This window comes from Punica granatum, chromosome 2 (genome assembly GCF_007655135.1).
Source record: "Punica granatum isolate Tunisia-2019 chromosome 2, ASM765513v2, whole genome shotgun sequence".
NCBI classification, from domain to species: domain Eukaryota; kingdom Viridiplantae; phylum Streptophyta; class Magnoliopsida; order Myrtales; family Lythraceae; genus Punica; species Punica granatum.
The window spans coordinates 41,706,051-41,720,429 of record NC_045128.1 but is presented as its reverse complement, the minus strand read 5'-3'; the positions used below and the strand labels follow the sequence as shown (position 1 = coordinate 41,720,429).

The 14,379-nt window shown below is 37.8% G+C and overlaps 2 protein-coding genes across 2 annotated transcripts; one reads left to right on the top strand and one right to left on the bottom strand.

The window, feature by feature from the left end:
* The first annotated feature begins 3,472 nt into the window (after positions 1-3,472).
* Positions 3,473-7,284, top strand: LOC116193514 (equilibrative nucleotide transporter 3-like). The gene is made up of 10 exons (XM_031522248.1): positions 3,473-4,140; positions 4,850-4,970; positions 5,081-5,185; positions 5,275-5,430; positions 5,533-5,676; positions 5,768-5,873; positions 5,988-6,163; positions 6,268-6,428; positions 6,525-6,783; positions 6,871-7,284. The coding sequence occupies exons 2-10, from the start codon at positions 4,929-4,931 to the stop codon at positions 6,976-6,978; spliced, it is 1,257 nt and encodes a 418-aa protein (XP_031378108.1). The 5' UTR covers positions 3,473-4,140; positions 4,850-4,928; the 3' UTR covers positions 6,979-7,284.
* Positions 7,285-7,807: 523 nt separating this feature from the next.
* Positions 7,808-9,878, bottom strand: LOC116193515 (uncharacterized GPI-anchored protein At4g28100-like). The gene is made up of 2 exons (XM_031522249.1): positions 9,012-9,878; positions 7,808-8,302 (listed from the first exon to the last, which is right to left on the bottom strand). The coding sequence occupies exons 1-2, from the start codon at positions 9,645-9,647 to the stop codon at positions 7,973-7,975; spliced, it is 966 nt and encodes a 321-aa protein (XP_031378109.1). The 5' UTR covers positions 9,648-9,878; the 3' UTR covers positions 7,808-7,972.
* Positions 9,879-14,379: the final 4,501 nt, after the last annotated feature.

Genomic DNA, 14,379 nt, shown 5'->3' with positions numbered 1-14,379 from the left:
ATATAGTAGCATGCAATGTCTCTTAGGCACATGCACGGGCAGTAAATAATATCGATCTTATTCCGATATTGAATTGAAAGACCATTTTGATTTATGTTACTGTGCAACGCTGTGTGAACATAATTTACATCAACAACTACGTGCATTAATATTATCATACAATTAATATGCACCTAATCTACAACTGCAATTCGCTCTTTATTTACTCCTCTCTCTCTAGTCTCTATATATGTGTGAACGTGGAATCATATATATCTGGACCAGATGTCTGTACAGACATATAGACTAGACTATTGGACGAATCTTAATAGCTATCTTGCACAGAATTGATATAATTTGGTGGGGGAACGAATAAGAGAGACACACCTGCAGCAAACATGAATGATTGCATGTTTCATGTTTCACGCGCCATCGTTCCCATGCAGAGAGAACCACACATATACACTCTCTATCATTATGCACTCTGTATTCACAATTTTAAGTGGTCACGCCGAAGTGAGGTGGTGAATGCATATGGAGCTCCTCGGCTTCGGTCCATAGCATCATGAACCGCCTTCACCATACGCAAGTCATTAGATCAACTTATTATCTTAGGACTCAAATTATGAAAAGTTCATCTGATCATAGTTACAATGAGTAAATTTATCTAAATCACTGCATAAGTACGGACTAATACTCGGTGCACGTGGTATGATAACATGCAGAGGCTTATGCCTAGCGGAGAATTAGTAGCAATGACATATAAATGATTCTTTGGAGTGAACACACATGCCTGCGTTGACATGAGCAGTTCGCATTACTGACTGAACCCTAGCTAAGGTCATGAGCTCGACTCCTCCTGGCTAATGCACGAGCTAAAACCGAATTATTATCTAAGTGAGACTTTATGTTTTAATTGGCTGAAGAACCTGACTGGTATTTATGTATATAGGTTGTGCTATGTATGTATCGTGTCTTGTGTTTTTCAGGGTTTAATAATTATAGCACAACAGACGACGGGGGCCGTACGGAGTGGGCTAGCCTGTTTCATTTCAAATATAGAAAGCAAAATTGTTGAGAAATTTCGAGCCCATGTCGAAGTTCTCGAGCCCATCTCTCTTTCCAAAACTTTTTTTTCTTTTTAATAATGGAGATTGAGAAAATTTAAAAAATCTAAAGCCAATGCGAACTTAATATTTATATATGTGGTTATTGTATATATAAATTATCAAGCTCACCGGGGTGTTTGACTTGTGTCTGCTGTCTAAAGTCGAACTTAGAAGTCAAACTCCCGACCGAATAATGTTGATTTTGTCAATTAATGTATTTTTCTATAAGCAGTTATATTCAAAAATAACTTCTTGTTATGCCTTTTATGAATAAATAATAATAGTATCATTGATTTGAAACTGTCTACCCTGCCGACACATGAACGCCCTAATAAGTCAAAATGAAGTGCATTTCATCAGGAAGAATCATTAATTATTAATCACTAGGTACCAGCTTTCCTAGGTCATATATGTAACAGATTAGGAGTAAGGGTCGCTTTCTCGTCTCTAGCTCCGTACATAACTGTGAAGTGAATAACTAATAGTATGGAGATTGGATGATGATGAATAGATGGGCACAATTACGCAGTTCATTGGCATATGGGCTTGTTAGCTTCACTGCTTCTCGCCCCGTTTCAAGCTCATCGTGTCACAAATACAAAGAACCCTGTCACTATGCATTCTCCAGAATACTGAGTTGCTTATCAAGGTTGATTTGTCTAACCATTCTCGCAATTTGACTCACTAGTCTCAAGCTTAAGCATCGGATATCGGGAACCATTCACTGACTTTATTTTCCGGTTTACAAGTCACCGGAGTTCAGAGCCTGCCGGATTATCAACATAGAACACGCCCATTAACTAATTGATTATTTTAATTTTTAAGGAAAGATGTATACAAGGCCCAGAAGGATAAAAAATAAAGAAATAAAATTAAGTAAGATTACACCAATCCGTACGTATTAGTGTTAATGTCACGACATTTATACAAACAGGCCTTGCTGATAAACCAGGCAGATCAACTAGTACTGGTGGACTTATAGCCTGTTTCTGGGAATCTTCCGACAAGGTTTTGGCCCATTTCGTTTAATCTCATAAAGGCGTGTTAGTAGGAGTATGCTTATTATCACATTGAGTTATTGGTTCCATTTTCATTAGTTACTAGTGATATGTGTGCTCGCATGATGCTACGGATGATACTTTCGCGATAATCATATCATAATTTGCTACGCTTTCAAAATTGTTATATTTTAGGAGTTTTAATGCAATATATCTCATGGTTTGACCATTTTCTCAAATTTATCTCATGATTTAAAAATTATCAAAAAATGTCCATAGTTTACATGTTGTTTCAGATATATTCCAACGTTATTTGTCCGCCATTTTTTAATGGTGTTGTTGACGTTGAACGTAAATGGGTCCATCCTTGCCACTATTGCTCGGGATAGATTCGAGAAAAAATTTAAATTATGGGATAGATTTGAGAAAAAATAAAAACTATTTTTGGAGCCTACTTACGTGTCATTGACGTCGTGATAGATTTAGAAGGATATGTAAATCATAGGTCTTTTTAGGTAAATTTTAAAGACCTATGAGAAAAAAAAAAGCTTTTGAGTATAAAATTTGCATATTCTTTTTTTTACGTGCAACCTTGATATGGATGATGCATTTTAACTCCTCTAATATTAAGCTTAATGAAAATTAGGAACTAATATGTAGAAAACATTATTTTAAGATCCTTTCAGGAATTTTTTTAAAAGAATTCAAAATTGTAAATAAATAAATTCGAGTATTGTAAATAGAAAAAATTTATAATTGGACGAGTTTTATCATTTAGTGGGGTCCAAACTGACTTGAACTAAATTAGTGGGGACTCATTGAGACTTTTGAATATCAATGTGCATATTAAAAAAAAAATTAAAGAATTAAATGAACAAATAATATTATTTTAATAATTAATTGAGATTATAAAAAACTGGTCCATTCTCCCTGCGGGAGAGATGGACCAGTTATAATTTTTTAGTATAATATAATATAATGTTTAGTGTAATATAATTATTACATATCACACCATACCTTTAATTTTAAGATGAGTTGATTTTTTTAATGAAATTACCGGTATTGTTAACTTATTAGTTGAGACTAATCTCGTTCAAGTATTGACTTGATCCTAGTTACAAGATGCTTTCACTAGGTTTCAAGTCTCTGCACTGAAAATAAAACCTATCCATTGAGAGCTTAATTTGCCCTCGAGTCATCGAGCTGTATTTTGTTGACAAGGAATATGCGACAATTCTTTTAGATCTGACCAAATGCTTCGCCTCTTCAACTTTTAATGGCGGCTGAGATTGATCCTCTTCCTCTCTTCCTCTCTGCGGCTTAGGTATTCAATCAAAGCCAAGCCAGTCAGCTCAAGAAAAGGTTAAGGAAAAAAAGATACGGGCACGGTGGGAAAAATTCATTCATTATATCGGGATGATCGCACCTGTTGAGAGCCGTAGAATTCAAGTTGATCGCAATTTGAACCAAAGTAAACCAGCGTTGCGATTGATTCGATGCGGGCAGGCTCTTAGTAGCTGATCTCGACAACAATATCCGATCCACGAAGATGACGAGGAAAAAGTGGGAAACGGAAGGACGGGGCTGGTGGTCAAACAAATGCCGCAATATATGTTCTTTTGAAACACATGGAAGAATAAAACAGAATGGTATGGAATGCATCATCCTGAGTCAAAATCTCTGCCCCCTATCCAACGGAAAATCTCCAAGAAACGTATGCAAAGCTGCTGTCTTTGCTGTGCTGTGGCATGCCATCACTTTGACATTGAAAAAGCGCGTGAAAGAGAAGAGAGGTAGAAGCAGATTGATTTCCAAACCAGGAATGGACTTTTCTTCTCCGGAACATAAAAGGAAACCTTAACCTCCCCAAAGGAGTAAAATATCCCCGAAGTGCACCCTATTCAAAACGGAGATTCCTGGAAACTTTCTCATTTGGTTACCCCTATCGGATCAAATTTCTGTGTTATCTCACCTTATCCACTTCAAAGATCTTGTAGTGGCTTACTGGATCCTGTCTTGTCCTCCGTGCACACTGGAGAGAGAAAAATCGATCGGTATGTACCCCTCCTTCCCGTTCATCGATCATCCCAGACTCCCAGTTCATCTCTTTTGTTCCATTCCATCCAACTTGTTGAATTCATTCTTCGCGGAGCTTCGCATGTGTTCACACATTCGAATGATGAATTGGAGTTTAACGTAGCTAGGGGGATCGAGCTTTTTCTGTTGTCATGAGGATTTTGAGATGAGAGTTAGTGCTCTTAGACCACCACAAGTGATTTAGCGCTCTAAGCCAATTGCCTGTCAGTATTCAGGTGGGGGGCCGGGCCTGCCACATGTACTTCGCGCTCCGCAGTGTCTTAAACAGCACCAAACTATCTCCTAATTGCTGTCAGGATGAACGCAGTTGAAAATGTACTGTAGATATTTATTCTCGATTAGGTTCATTTCAAGCTTGCAGCTGCAGTAGGTTCACAAGTCACAGTAAGCACTCCTCCACGAGGCAATGGGTTGTTCACGTCATTTTACGTTCGTTGCCTACATTTTATAAGTTGTTCTTATTAAGTAGGTTGCAGCAATGATTAGAGCTCAAGTCCGTTTAAGTTGTTTTGAGCTTGGTTCCCTTTGTCTCCTCTAACCCGCATGTTATGTTGAATAATTTCGAAGATGTTAATTATTTTAAACTACTCATAGTGACTGGTGCACATTTTTACATATGAATCATTATTATAGTTGCAGCAGAATTACTAACTTGCTTTCAAACAGTTCTGAAGAACAAGAAGGACTGTGCTCGGGCGGTCCTATTCATACACAAGTATCTCTGCTCGAGACAAAGTAACTGATCATGCAATCGCCTGATGGAGGTGGCGCTCGGACAAGGCCTAAGGTTCATGATCACGATTTATACACGACTGAATTGTATTTTCTCTTGGAGAAAAAGCAATAAAGTTCTGTCATCTCTGAGATATGAATCAAGATTTCAGTTTGATTTAACAGGGGAAGTATGCAGCAATGGTCGTTTGTTGGCTTCTCGGAAACGGATGCCTCTTTTCTTGGAACAGTATGCTTACAATTGAAGACTACTATGCTTACTTGTTCCCGGTAGCCTCTGGATTCCAAGTGCACAAATTTTGCGCGTTATCAGAACTGTTGAGAAACTGATCAAACGGGATTTGAATTTCAATCTGCAGGATTACCACCCTTCAAGAGTTCTGACCCTCGTATACCAACCTTTTGCCTTGATTACACTTGCCATTCTCGTGTACCATGAAGCAAAAATCAACACAAGACGCCGGAACTTGTTTGGATACACCCTATTCTTCATAAGCTCTCTATTGGTTTTAGTTGTAAGCCCTGCTTACTATAGAAGCCTTAAGAATTTTCTTTTACTGATTTCCACCTTCGGGCTTGATTTTCATGATTTCCACTATATTTTGCGACTGTCTTAGTTGGATTTAGCCACATCTGGTAAAGGAGGGATCGGAACTTTCATCGGTATATGCGTAATTAGTGCTGCTTTCGGAGTTGCAGATGCTCATGTTCAAGGAGGAATGATTGGAGATCTTTCCTTCATGCTATCAGACTTTGTTCAGGTTATTAGTCTTCACCATATATACTTGGTTATTTTGTATCTCTTACTCTTGTCGCCTATCTGATTTTTGTTTTGGAAAAACTAATTTTCAGTCTTTCGCTGCTGGTTTGGCTGCTTCCGGGGCTCTCACCTCAGGATTGAGGCTGATCACAAGAGCAGCATTTGAAGATTCCAAGGACGGTCTCCGCAAGGGAGCAAGTAAGTTGAACTCTTTCTTCTACTCTCAAATTCTTAAATGAAATAGCAAATAGTTGTTCATTCTAAGAAATTTAGACGTAGAGACTGATACGGATCGTATCTTCACCGTTGCAGTTCTGTTCTTTGCAATATCTTCATTTTTCGAACTTCTCTGTGTCCTGCTCTATGCTTTCGTGTTTCCCAAACTGCCGATTGTGAAATATTATCGCTCAAAGGCGGCCTCAGAGGGGTCTAAAACCGTCTCAGCTGACCTTGCTGCTGGTGGTATCCAAGTCTTACAAGGTGCAGAGGTAAATATAGATAGCAATATTCTCACGGGAACCAACCCGAAAAAGGATATTCTTTCCTTCCACGAATCCATTAGTTATTTTTACCAAGCTTTCATCTCATATAGGCCGAGGATGAATCCAAACGGATGAAGCGATTGAGCAACAAGGAACTGTTGATGCAAAACATTGACTATGCTCTCGACTTATTCTGTATCTATGTTCTGACATTATCGATATTCCCTGGGTTTTTGTCTGAGGATACGGGATCTCACAGTCTTGGCTCATGGTAAACTTCCATTTAAAGCAGCCTCACAAGTTTCTATTCGACTATTAATAATGTCAACCTCTTCAGTACACTTTTGGTTTGTGGTCCTTAAATTAGGTACGCACTCGTTCTGATATCAATGTACAACGTATGGGACTTAATTGGGAGATACGTTCCACTAATAAAATTCATCAAGTTGGAGTCAAGAAAGGGGCTTATGGTGGCGACCCTCTGCCGTTTCCTCCTCATTCCCGCATTCTATTTCACAGCCAAGTATGGAGACCAAGGGTGGATGATAATGCTCACTTCATTCCTGGGACTGAGTAACGGTTACCTAACTGTCTGCGTCCTCACTTCAGCGCCAAAGGGCTATAAGGTTCGCGAACCTGTAAACCGCTTCTTTTGTTAAACGATTTCCGGAATAGAAGTCTGGATATGAGCTTCTTTCCTATTACTTCTGTAGGGGCCGGAGAAGAACGCGTTGGGGAACCTGCTCGTGCTGTTTCTCATAGGGGGCTTGTTCGCAGGGGTGACACTGGATTGGTTGTGGCTCATAGGAAAGGGCTGGTGAGGTGAACTCGGTTGAGGATCCGAATGATGGAAAATACTGCAAGCAAACTGCAGATCCAATCCTCTGTTATTTGTACAGCATGTTTTGAACCTGAGATTCAAAAAGGTCGCATATGATTAGCGTCTTCTTGAATTGTATGATTGCCCAGTCAATGTTTGATTATCATGAATATTAGGTGAGTGCCACTCATCTATGTGAGAGGATATGGTAACATCCAATCACGGTAGACGAGTAACATTTATCCAAAATCTTTTTGAACTGGCCTCGTTTATGTTTCTATTATTGAGAAATGTGATTGTTCTTTTAGTTTTACAATGAGACCAATATTCTTAATCCCCAGGGCTATGAAGATCGATGCTTTTTCCTTGGGGAAATATTCGATTTGTTTAATCAGACTCACCAAACAGAACGATTCCCTTCTCTTTGTAATGTTTTTCTTCTGGGAATCTAATGCGCATCCCAATCTAAAACAGCTAAACAACCTTTTTGGTTGGACTTAGAAAATCGATCAACCTTTTCTTGTGTTCGACCAAAATCAAAATCGCAAAAGTGGCAATTTTGACTTTTTCTCCGCTTTTGGCTTGAAAAAGGTCATACAGTCAAACCCCAACATTAAAATAACAACCTAATCGTGAATGAAGAAAATTAATGTTGGAAGAGATTTTTTTAGTGGATCAACTCGGCTCGAATAATATAGTGCACTTTGGCTACTTAAGGGTCGTATAACAACACTAAAAATTAAAACATTCACATGTGGCTATTGAATTTATACGAAATTTCCAATTGGGTTGTTCTAGATTAGATTTATCTCGGCACTAACCATGAAAGGTGAATGAAAATGAATCTCCTATTAATTAGTTTAAGACGTAGTCGACCTGAAATATACAGTGGGCATGAAAACAATGACAAAAAATAGCACCTCAATGGCCCGGTTTGTCAGCAAGCTCTAGCCTTAATTAAGCTTTCCCGCGACACAGCGTAATAATAAGACTAACTAATGAAGGAACAGAGAGATTAGCATGACGAGGGGCAAAAAAGGGAAAAAGAAATTGGATGGCAGAGATGAGGACTGGCCCCAGTCGAACTGGAGGGAGTCAACGGCAAGCGGCATGTTCTCCTGATCGGGGCTGCAAGTCGACTGGTGGGGAGGGTGGGCGCTGTACATGATCGCCCTCAGGACGGCCGAGACGGTGGGGATGTACGCCGTCTTGTTGCGTGCCAGCAGCCATGTCAGCCCCATGAGCTGGCAGTCCCTGTTGAACATCTTCCTCGCCCGATCCCCGTTCTGGACATCCCCAGTCCAGTTCTTGTATCCTCCCTTCAGCTGTTAAAACATAATTGAAGTTGAAGAAGCAAAAAGTTAATAAAATCCTAACAATCATATAATGTATAGTGTGGTTTCTAATATATGTCCGGACAGATAGTGATACTCGATACGCATAATAACAGGACCGAACACGCATGATGGACATAATGCGAAGGTTGTCGTGGTGGGATTTGTGGATGCTAAAGAGGGAAAGGCAGAGTTGAGAGAGGAACCTCAACGGTCTGCTGTTTGGAAGGGTACAGGAAGACGATGCATGTGAATGAAAGTGTGGTCATTTTCAAAGGGGTCTACCTAAATAACTTTGCTCGGTCTGTTTCATTGGGAGGGCAAAAAAAAGTAAACTGAACTATGATGTCCTCTGCATCTTCTTCATCTGCCATTATCACCGTGCGCCATATTTTTATAAATGTAATATATATATATATATATATTATCTTTTTGTATGTACATATGCATGTAACATGTATGGTCCGACACCAGCTAATGTATTGTCCCCTTGCCAATTGACTTCTGCCGAAGACCCACGATTTCTGCTTCTGAAAACTCGATCGTAAATAATTTCGTAGTTTTGCTCATTTTATAGTGAGACCGAATTACTGATGATTACAACTTCGAAACTATACAGCATTAATCGATTCGAGTCTTAGTTGATGATGATGCTATAAATTGGGAACAACGCCGGTTAATTAGTAAGATAGGGAAGTACCTTTTGGAGAGCTCCGAGGCACTTGGTGCAACCGGAGTAGGAGGAATTCCGGCAGTTCTTCTCCAAGTTCTTGACGGCAGCAGTTGGAGTGGCGTTATGGAGTCCGGTGGACACATTAAACGCTGCCGGGCAGCTGAGTGAGCTGATCTGGTGGAGCCGAATCCCGCAGAAGCATAGGATCGCGTCACAGCTTGCGTTCGCCTGAGGGAGCCGGACGTTCTTGCTCACGAGCGCTGACTGGAGAGAGTCAACGCACTTCTGGGAGTCGTCGGGCATCATAGGCATGTCGTCGCCGTACACGGACGCGGCGGAGGGGGAGGGGGAGGGGGCCGGTGCAGGAAGCTGGAGGGCGGACCTGGCATGGGCAGCAAAGAGCCATGCGGCCAGGACAGGGCAGCAGCGGCTCCGGTCAAGGTTCCGACCGCAGGCCTCACTGACGCCGCCAAACAGCTCGGCGGAGAGGTCAAGCTTGCAGATTTGGTTGTCTGCGTCGGTTGGGAAGGCAGGGACCGTGTAGGGCTGGTTCTGGCCAGAGACTGGCTCTGCCAGCAGACCGGCTCGGGCAGGGTGGAGAATGTGGAGGAGGAGGAGAGTGATGAGTAAGGGCGGGAGAGTGAATGCGGCTGGTTGGAGCATGTTTTTGTGTAGATGATATCAATCAACTTCAAATGGAGATCAGAAGGGGTAGGGGCTTCGGAGTGACTAAGGTTGGAGGAATTAATGGAGGATTGAGAAAATAAAGAAGAGAACAATCAATTAGTATTAGACGTAAATATAACAAGTGATGTTGCAGTCGCAGAGGAGGTGGTGAGAGCGTGAGAGCAGAGCATGTAGTGATGCATACTCTGTCTCTGTCTCTGTCACTGTCTCTGTCTCTGTCTCTGTCTCTTCCCACTGTACATGCATATATATATATATATATATACACTAGTAGATGTACACGCCCACGTGAAATATTTTTCGATCAAATTTTAATGCATACTACTGAAATGTACGAAAATATAGACATAATTTAAATTTCATTAAAAAATTTAATCATATATAACATGCTTCATTGCATATTGATTAGTTTGAGTGAACAAAATCAACGAATATATATTACTAATGGATCATCAAAATCAATCAATAAAAAAGCCATTGTTGTGCCCAAACAAAATGAAGCATTTAAGTTGATTTACATATAAAATTCTATTTATAAAAAATTTCAAAAACAATATTAACAATCAATCATACCTCTTATACCATCATTTACATTTGCTTTCTATCACGTGCACTCAATTACATGATATAGATATAGATATTGACATAGATACATAGAACCATATTTGATGTTTCAATAGTTTTTTTTTTCAAATAATGTTTGTTAGTGTGAAAAAGCATATAAGTGTAAGTGTATCTTGAATAGTTATTTTCACTTATATTATTTGAGTGAAAGGACACTAACCAAAAGATATGATAATTATAAGAGTTGGTTACGAAATTGAGTGCAAAATGGGAAGAAAAATTGGAGAAACTCCATACTTTTATATATAGTATAGGTTTATGATGATTAATTATACTTGCACTTATTTAATTATTAGATTTGATTGTTTAATTACATTATAGTGTTCTTTTTATAATTTTTTTGTTTATGCTAAAAATATAATTTTCAAATTACATAAAAAAGTGACATGTGAATTTTATTTCATCATGAGCGATGCAAAGGCATCTTAAGAAATTACTCTCACTCGTATTTTTTGAGGGAAGAGAAATCGGTCAATGATGATTTAAAAAGTTGATATTTATCATGTTAATTATATACGGAAGTAAAATTGTAAATATCATTATGTTAAGTGAGGGTAAAATAGAAAGAAAATTGAAGAAGCACTATAGGAAGAATCATAAATTGAAGAAACACTATAGGAAGAATCATACTTTTTTATATGATATAGATATAGATTTATAGAACCATATCCAAGGTTTCAATTTTTTTTTTTTTGCAATGATGTGTTTGTTAGCGTGGAAAAGCATCTAGGTGTAAGTATCTCTCGAATATTTACATCCACTTGTATTTTTTGAGTAAAAAGACACTAACCAAAATGTATGAGAATTATAAGAGTTGGTTATGAAAGGGATATAATTGTAGTATCATTATAAAATTGAGGGCAAAATGAAAAGAAAAATCGGAGAAATTTTTTATTTTTATATATAGTATAGTATAGAGATATATATGTATGTATTACGAGGCACCTTTTTGTTTTAAAAAGTTATGTTTGTATTGGTAACATAAAATAAATGTGTAAAGATATGAAATAAGAAATCATCAATTCATGAATATATATAGATAACTGAAAAGCTCAAGCATCTTAATTCATTTTAATGAAAGTTCTTTTTGTTTAAACACTAGCTAGAATGAAGCGCGAGATGTCAATATATCTTAACATGCCGTTTTCATAACAACAACGGAAAAGATGCTGAACAGAACATCAAGGAGGTGGTCAACTACTACATCAGATACTTCATTAAAACCGCCGTCGGTCGAGCATATATAATTGACGAGGGCTTGCATATATCTTACAGCTTGAGAGACGCATGCATGGCCGGTGCTCTAAACATCTTATCTCGTCTTAATTATAGGAATTCCAGTTGTTTCAATGTGTATCCGATTGTTTCTGCACTACTTGGAGAAGTGAGAGAAAGAAATTGTGGACGAAACGAAAGATCAATTTAATGGTCCCGTGCACGAAAAGAAACTAAAAAGAAGAGATTCTTCAACTGTAGAGAGGGAGAGAGAGAGAGAGAGAGGATGAATTGGGACGAAACGAGGAGGAGATGAGGAAAGGCTGTCCACGGAATTTGGCAGTTTCTTCGATGTCGACGCTCGTTCATCATTCTAGCTTTTAACCAGCAAATTCTTCCCCATACAATTGTTATATATATATATATATATAATATAAACTTGATAAAACACGAGATAACTGAATAAGTTTGGTCATCATCGGTCTCACCATCGTTGATGCATGTAGTGGAACCTAAAGCCCTCACATGCATGTGATCATTTTGGTCGGATCAAAAGAGTTTGTTCTTCAATACCTTTCATGAAGCCGCAATATAAAACTTAACAATTAACGCCCCTTCAACCATATTGAACTGTAACAGAGAGAACATTAATTCCTCTTGTCTATCGACTTTTCGGGTCCATTGGGCCAGCATGCATTGCCAAGAAATCTTTGGGTAGCAACATATAATAGTCATGAGTCCATCTAACATGATAAGAAATCACGGTATATTACATTCAGTTCGGATATTTTAGTATTTCAATTTTTCTTATCCGTGATGGACATAACACAGTACAAAATATATACATAAATTGAAATACTAAATACTTTTACCGTCGTGATATATATCATTGTATAATGATGATGTAAATGAGAAGAGAAAAAGCCGAACCAGGGTTAAATCGTGCGGTTCAGTTGTACGAGGATGAGGAAAGCCACATCGGACGGATCCACGAAAACAGTAAGAAACCTCCACTCACGGGACCATCCCGCCACGTGTGCTTGGGGTCCTCCCGCATACAGTGCATGTGGACCCCCCGCTCCCGGGCTCTGTGGTCCCTACCCCTGGCCTGCTGTTGTTCATTTCGTTTTGGCCCTATTCCCTTCCCGTCGAATATGGACGATTCTCCGGGTCAGCACTCAGCAGGAGGGAAAAAAAAAGAAAAAAGAAAAAAAGAAAAAAAGAAAAAAAGAAAAAAAGAAAAAAAGAAAGAGAATTGAATTTTTCTCATTATGATAATTAATCCATATATTGATATTATCCATAAAGTTATTTCTTAATCCGTGTTTCAGGCATTTCGGTCGAAGGAAGATTTGATATTCGTGGACTTTTCTTGACCTTTGTTCTCCAAGGAAATCAAAATCATTCGTGACCAATAGGAGGAGTACTCCTAGGAAAATGAAGGGCATCTCAATTTTATTATACATTTTTTAAGTATATGTCTGCATCATCGGCTTACGAAACCAAATAGATCCTCCATTCATTCATGATCTCAATAATTCTCAAACATTGTTCTTTGGCACTTGTTTAGACCGCATTGCATGCCTAAGAATTTCAAAGCCATTGAGTTTTTTTTTTTTTGGGTAAACTACTCGGAGCCAAGCTCAAATAGCATTACAACAAATAAAGAAAAGGATACTACCTGCTGTAGTTACCCATTTCGAAGCGATTGAGTATTTGGCAAAGACGTCACCCAATGTAATTTCATGCCTTATACCATTGACTTCTGGTGAAGTAAATTTCCAAAAATATATACTACCTGCTGTAGTTAACCTAACCGTTTCGAGTGGACAGCCAATAATTGTATATATATATATATATATATATATATATATATATATATATCACATGCAGGCAAAATTGTCAAAAAAGTGAAGTGGGTTAGGTCTACTGAGAAGAGAGCCCATTCCTTTGACTATATATGTATGTATATAATGAAAATATTACAATTTTTTTTATATTTATATGAAAGAATGAGAGGGATCAAATTATACATATCAGGGTACACAAAAAAAAAAAAAACTTACATGAAGGCTGAACCACTGGCCACGAGAGTAGAAGAAAATTCACTGTATTAAACGAATTGAAAAATTTTAAAGGACTGATTTCACTATCTATAAAAATAAAAATAAAAAGAGTAGCGAGAGAAAATAAGAAAATAAAGAAATACGCCTAGATTTTTAGAATATAAACTACCAATCTTTTTTAAATCTAATAAAATAACTTCTAATAATTAGATATAATCTCCAATCCCTTGCTATTTTTTATAAGTAAAAAAAAAGCTAAACATCTTCTTATATATGCTTTTTTTTTTCTTCAGAGAGACCCGTAAGCTTAGTACGATGAAATAGAAATCTTAAAAAACTAATAAAGTGGCACGGGTAGTCCCACCTAGATGTCGAACCTGAAATTTCTTGTTACCACCCCTTTTGATTCTTATATTTACTATTGTCTAAGAGAATTTTTTATTTTGTAACTAACTTTCTATTTTCTTAATTAAGAATGACTTTTATTATGAACACAATCTATTTATCATTTCCTACTTTTTAGGAAAAACTAAACATTAAAGAAAAGGAATAAATACCCACATCCTCTTCGAAGAAACGCCCCATTACGTTTTATGTAAAAATCGTAAATTCTATCAATCCTGTAAAAATAATCATAAAATCAAAAGACTTATAATGTATAGGCACTATTCCCATAAAACTTTTTGTATGAATATTGATCTGTTTCATATATACCTGTGATATGCACCGCTAATATTCTAGTACTAGCTAGTAAAAAGAACATCCTTTAATTGAGTTATGTGATCATCGCAATGATCACATTC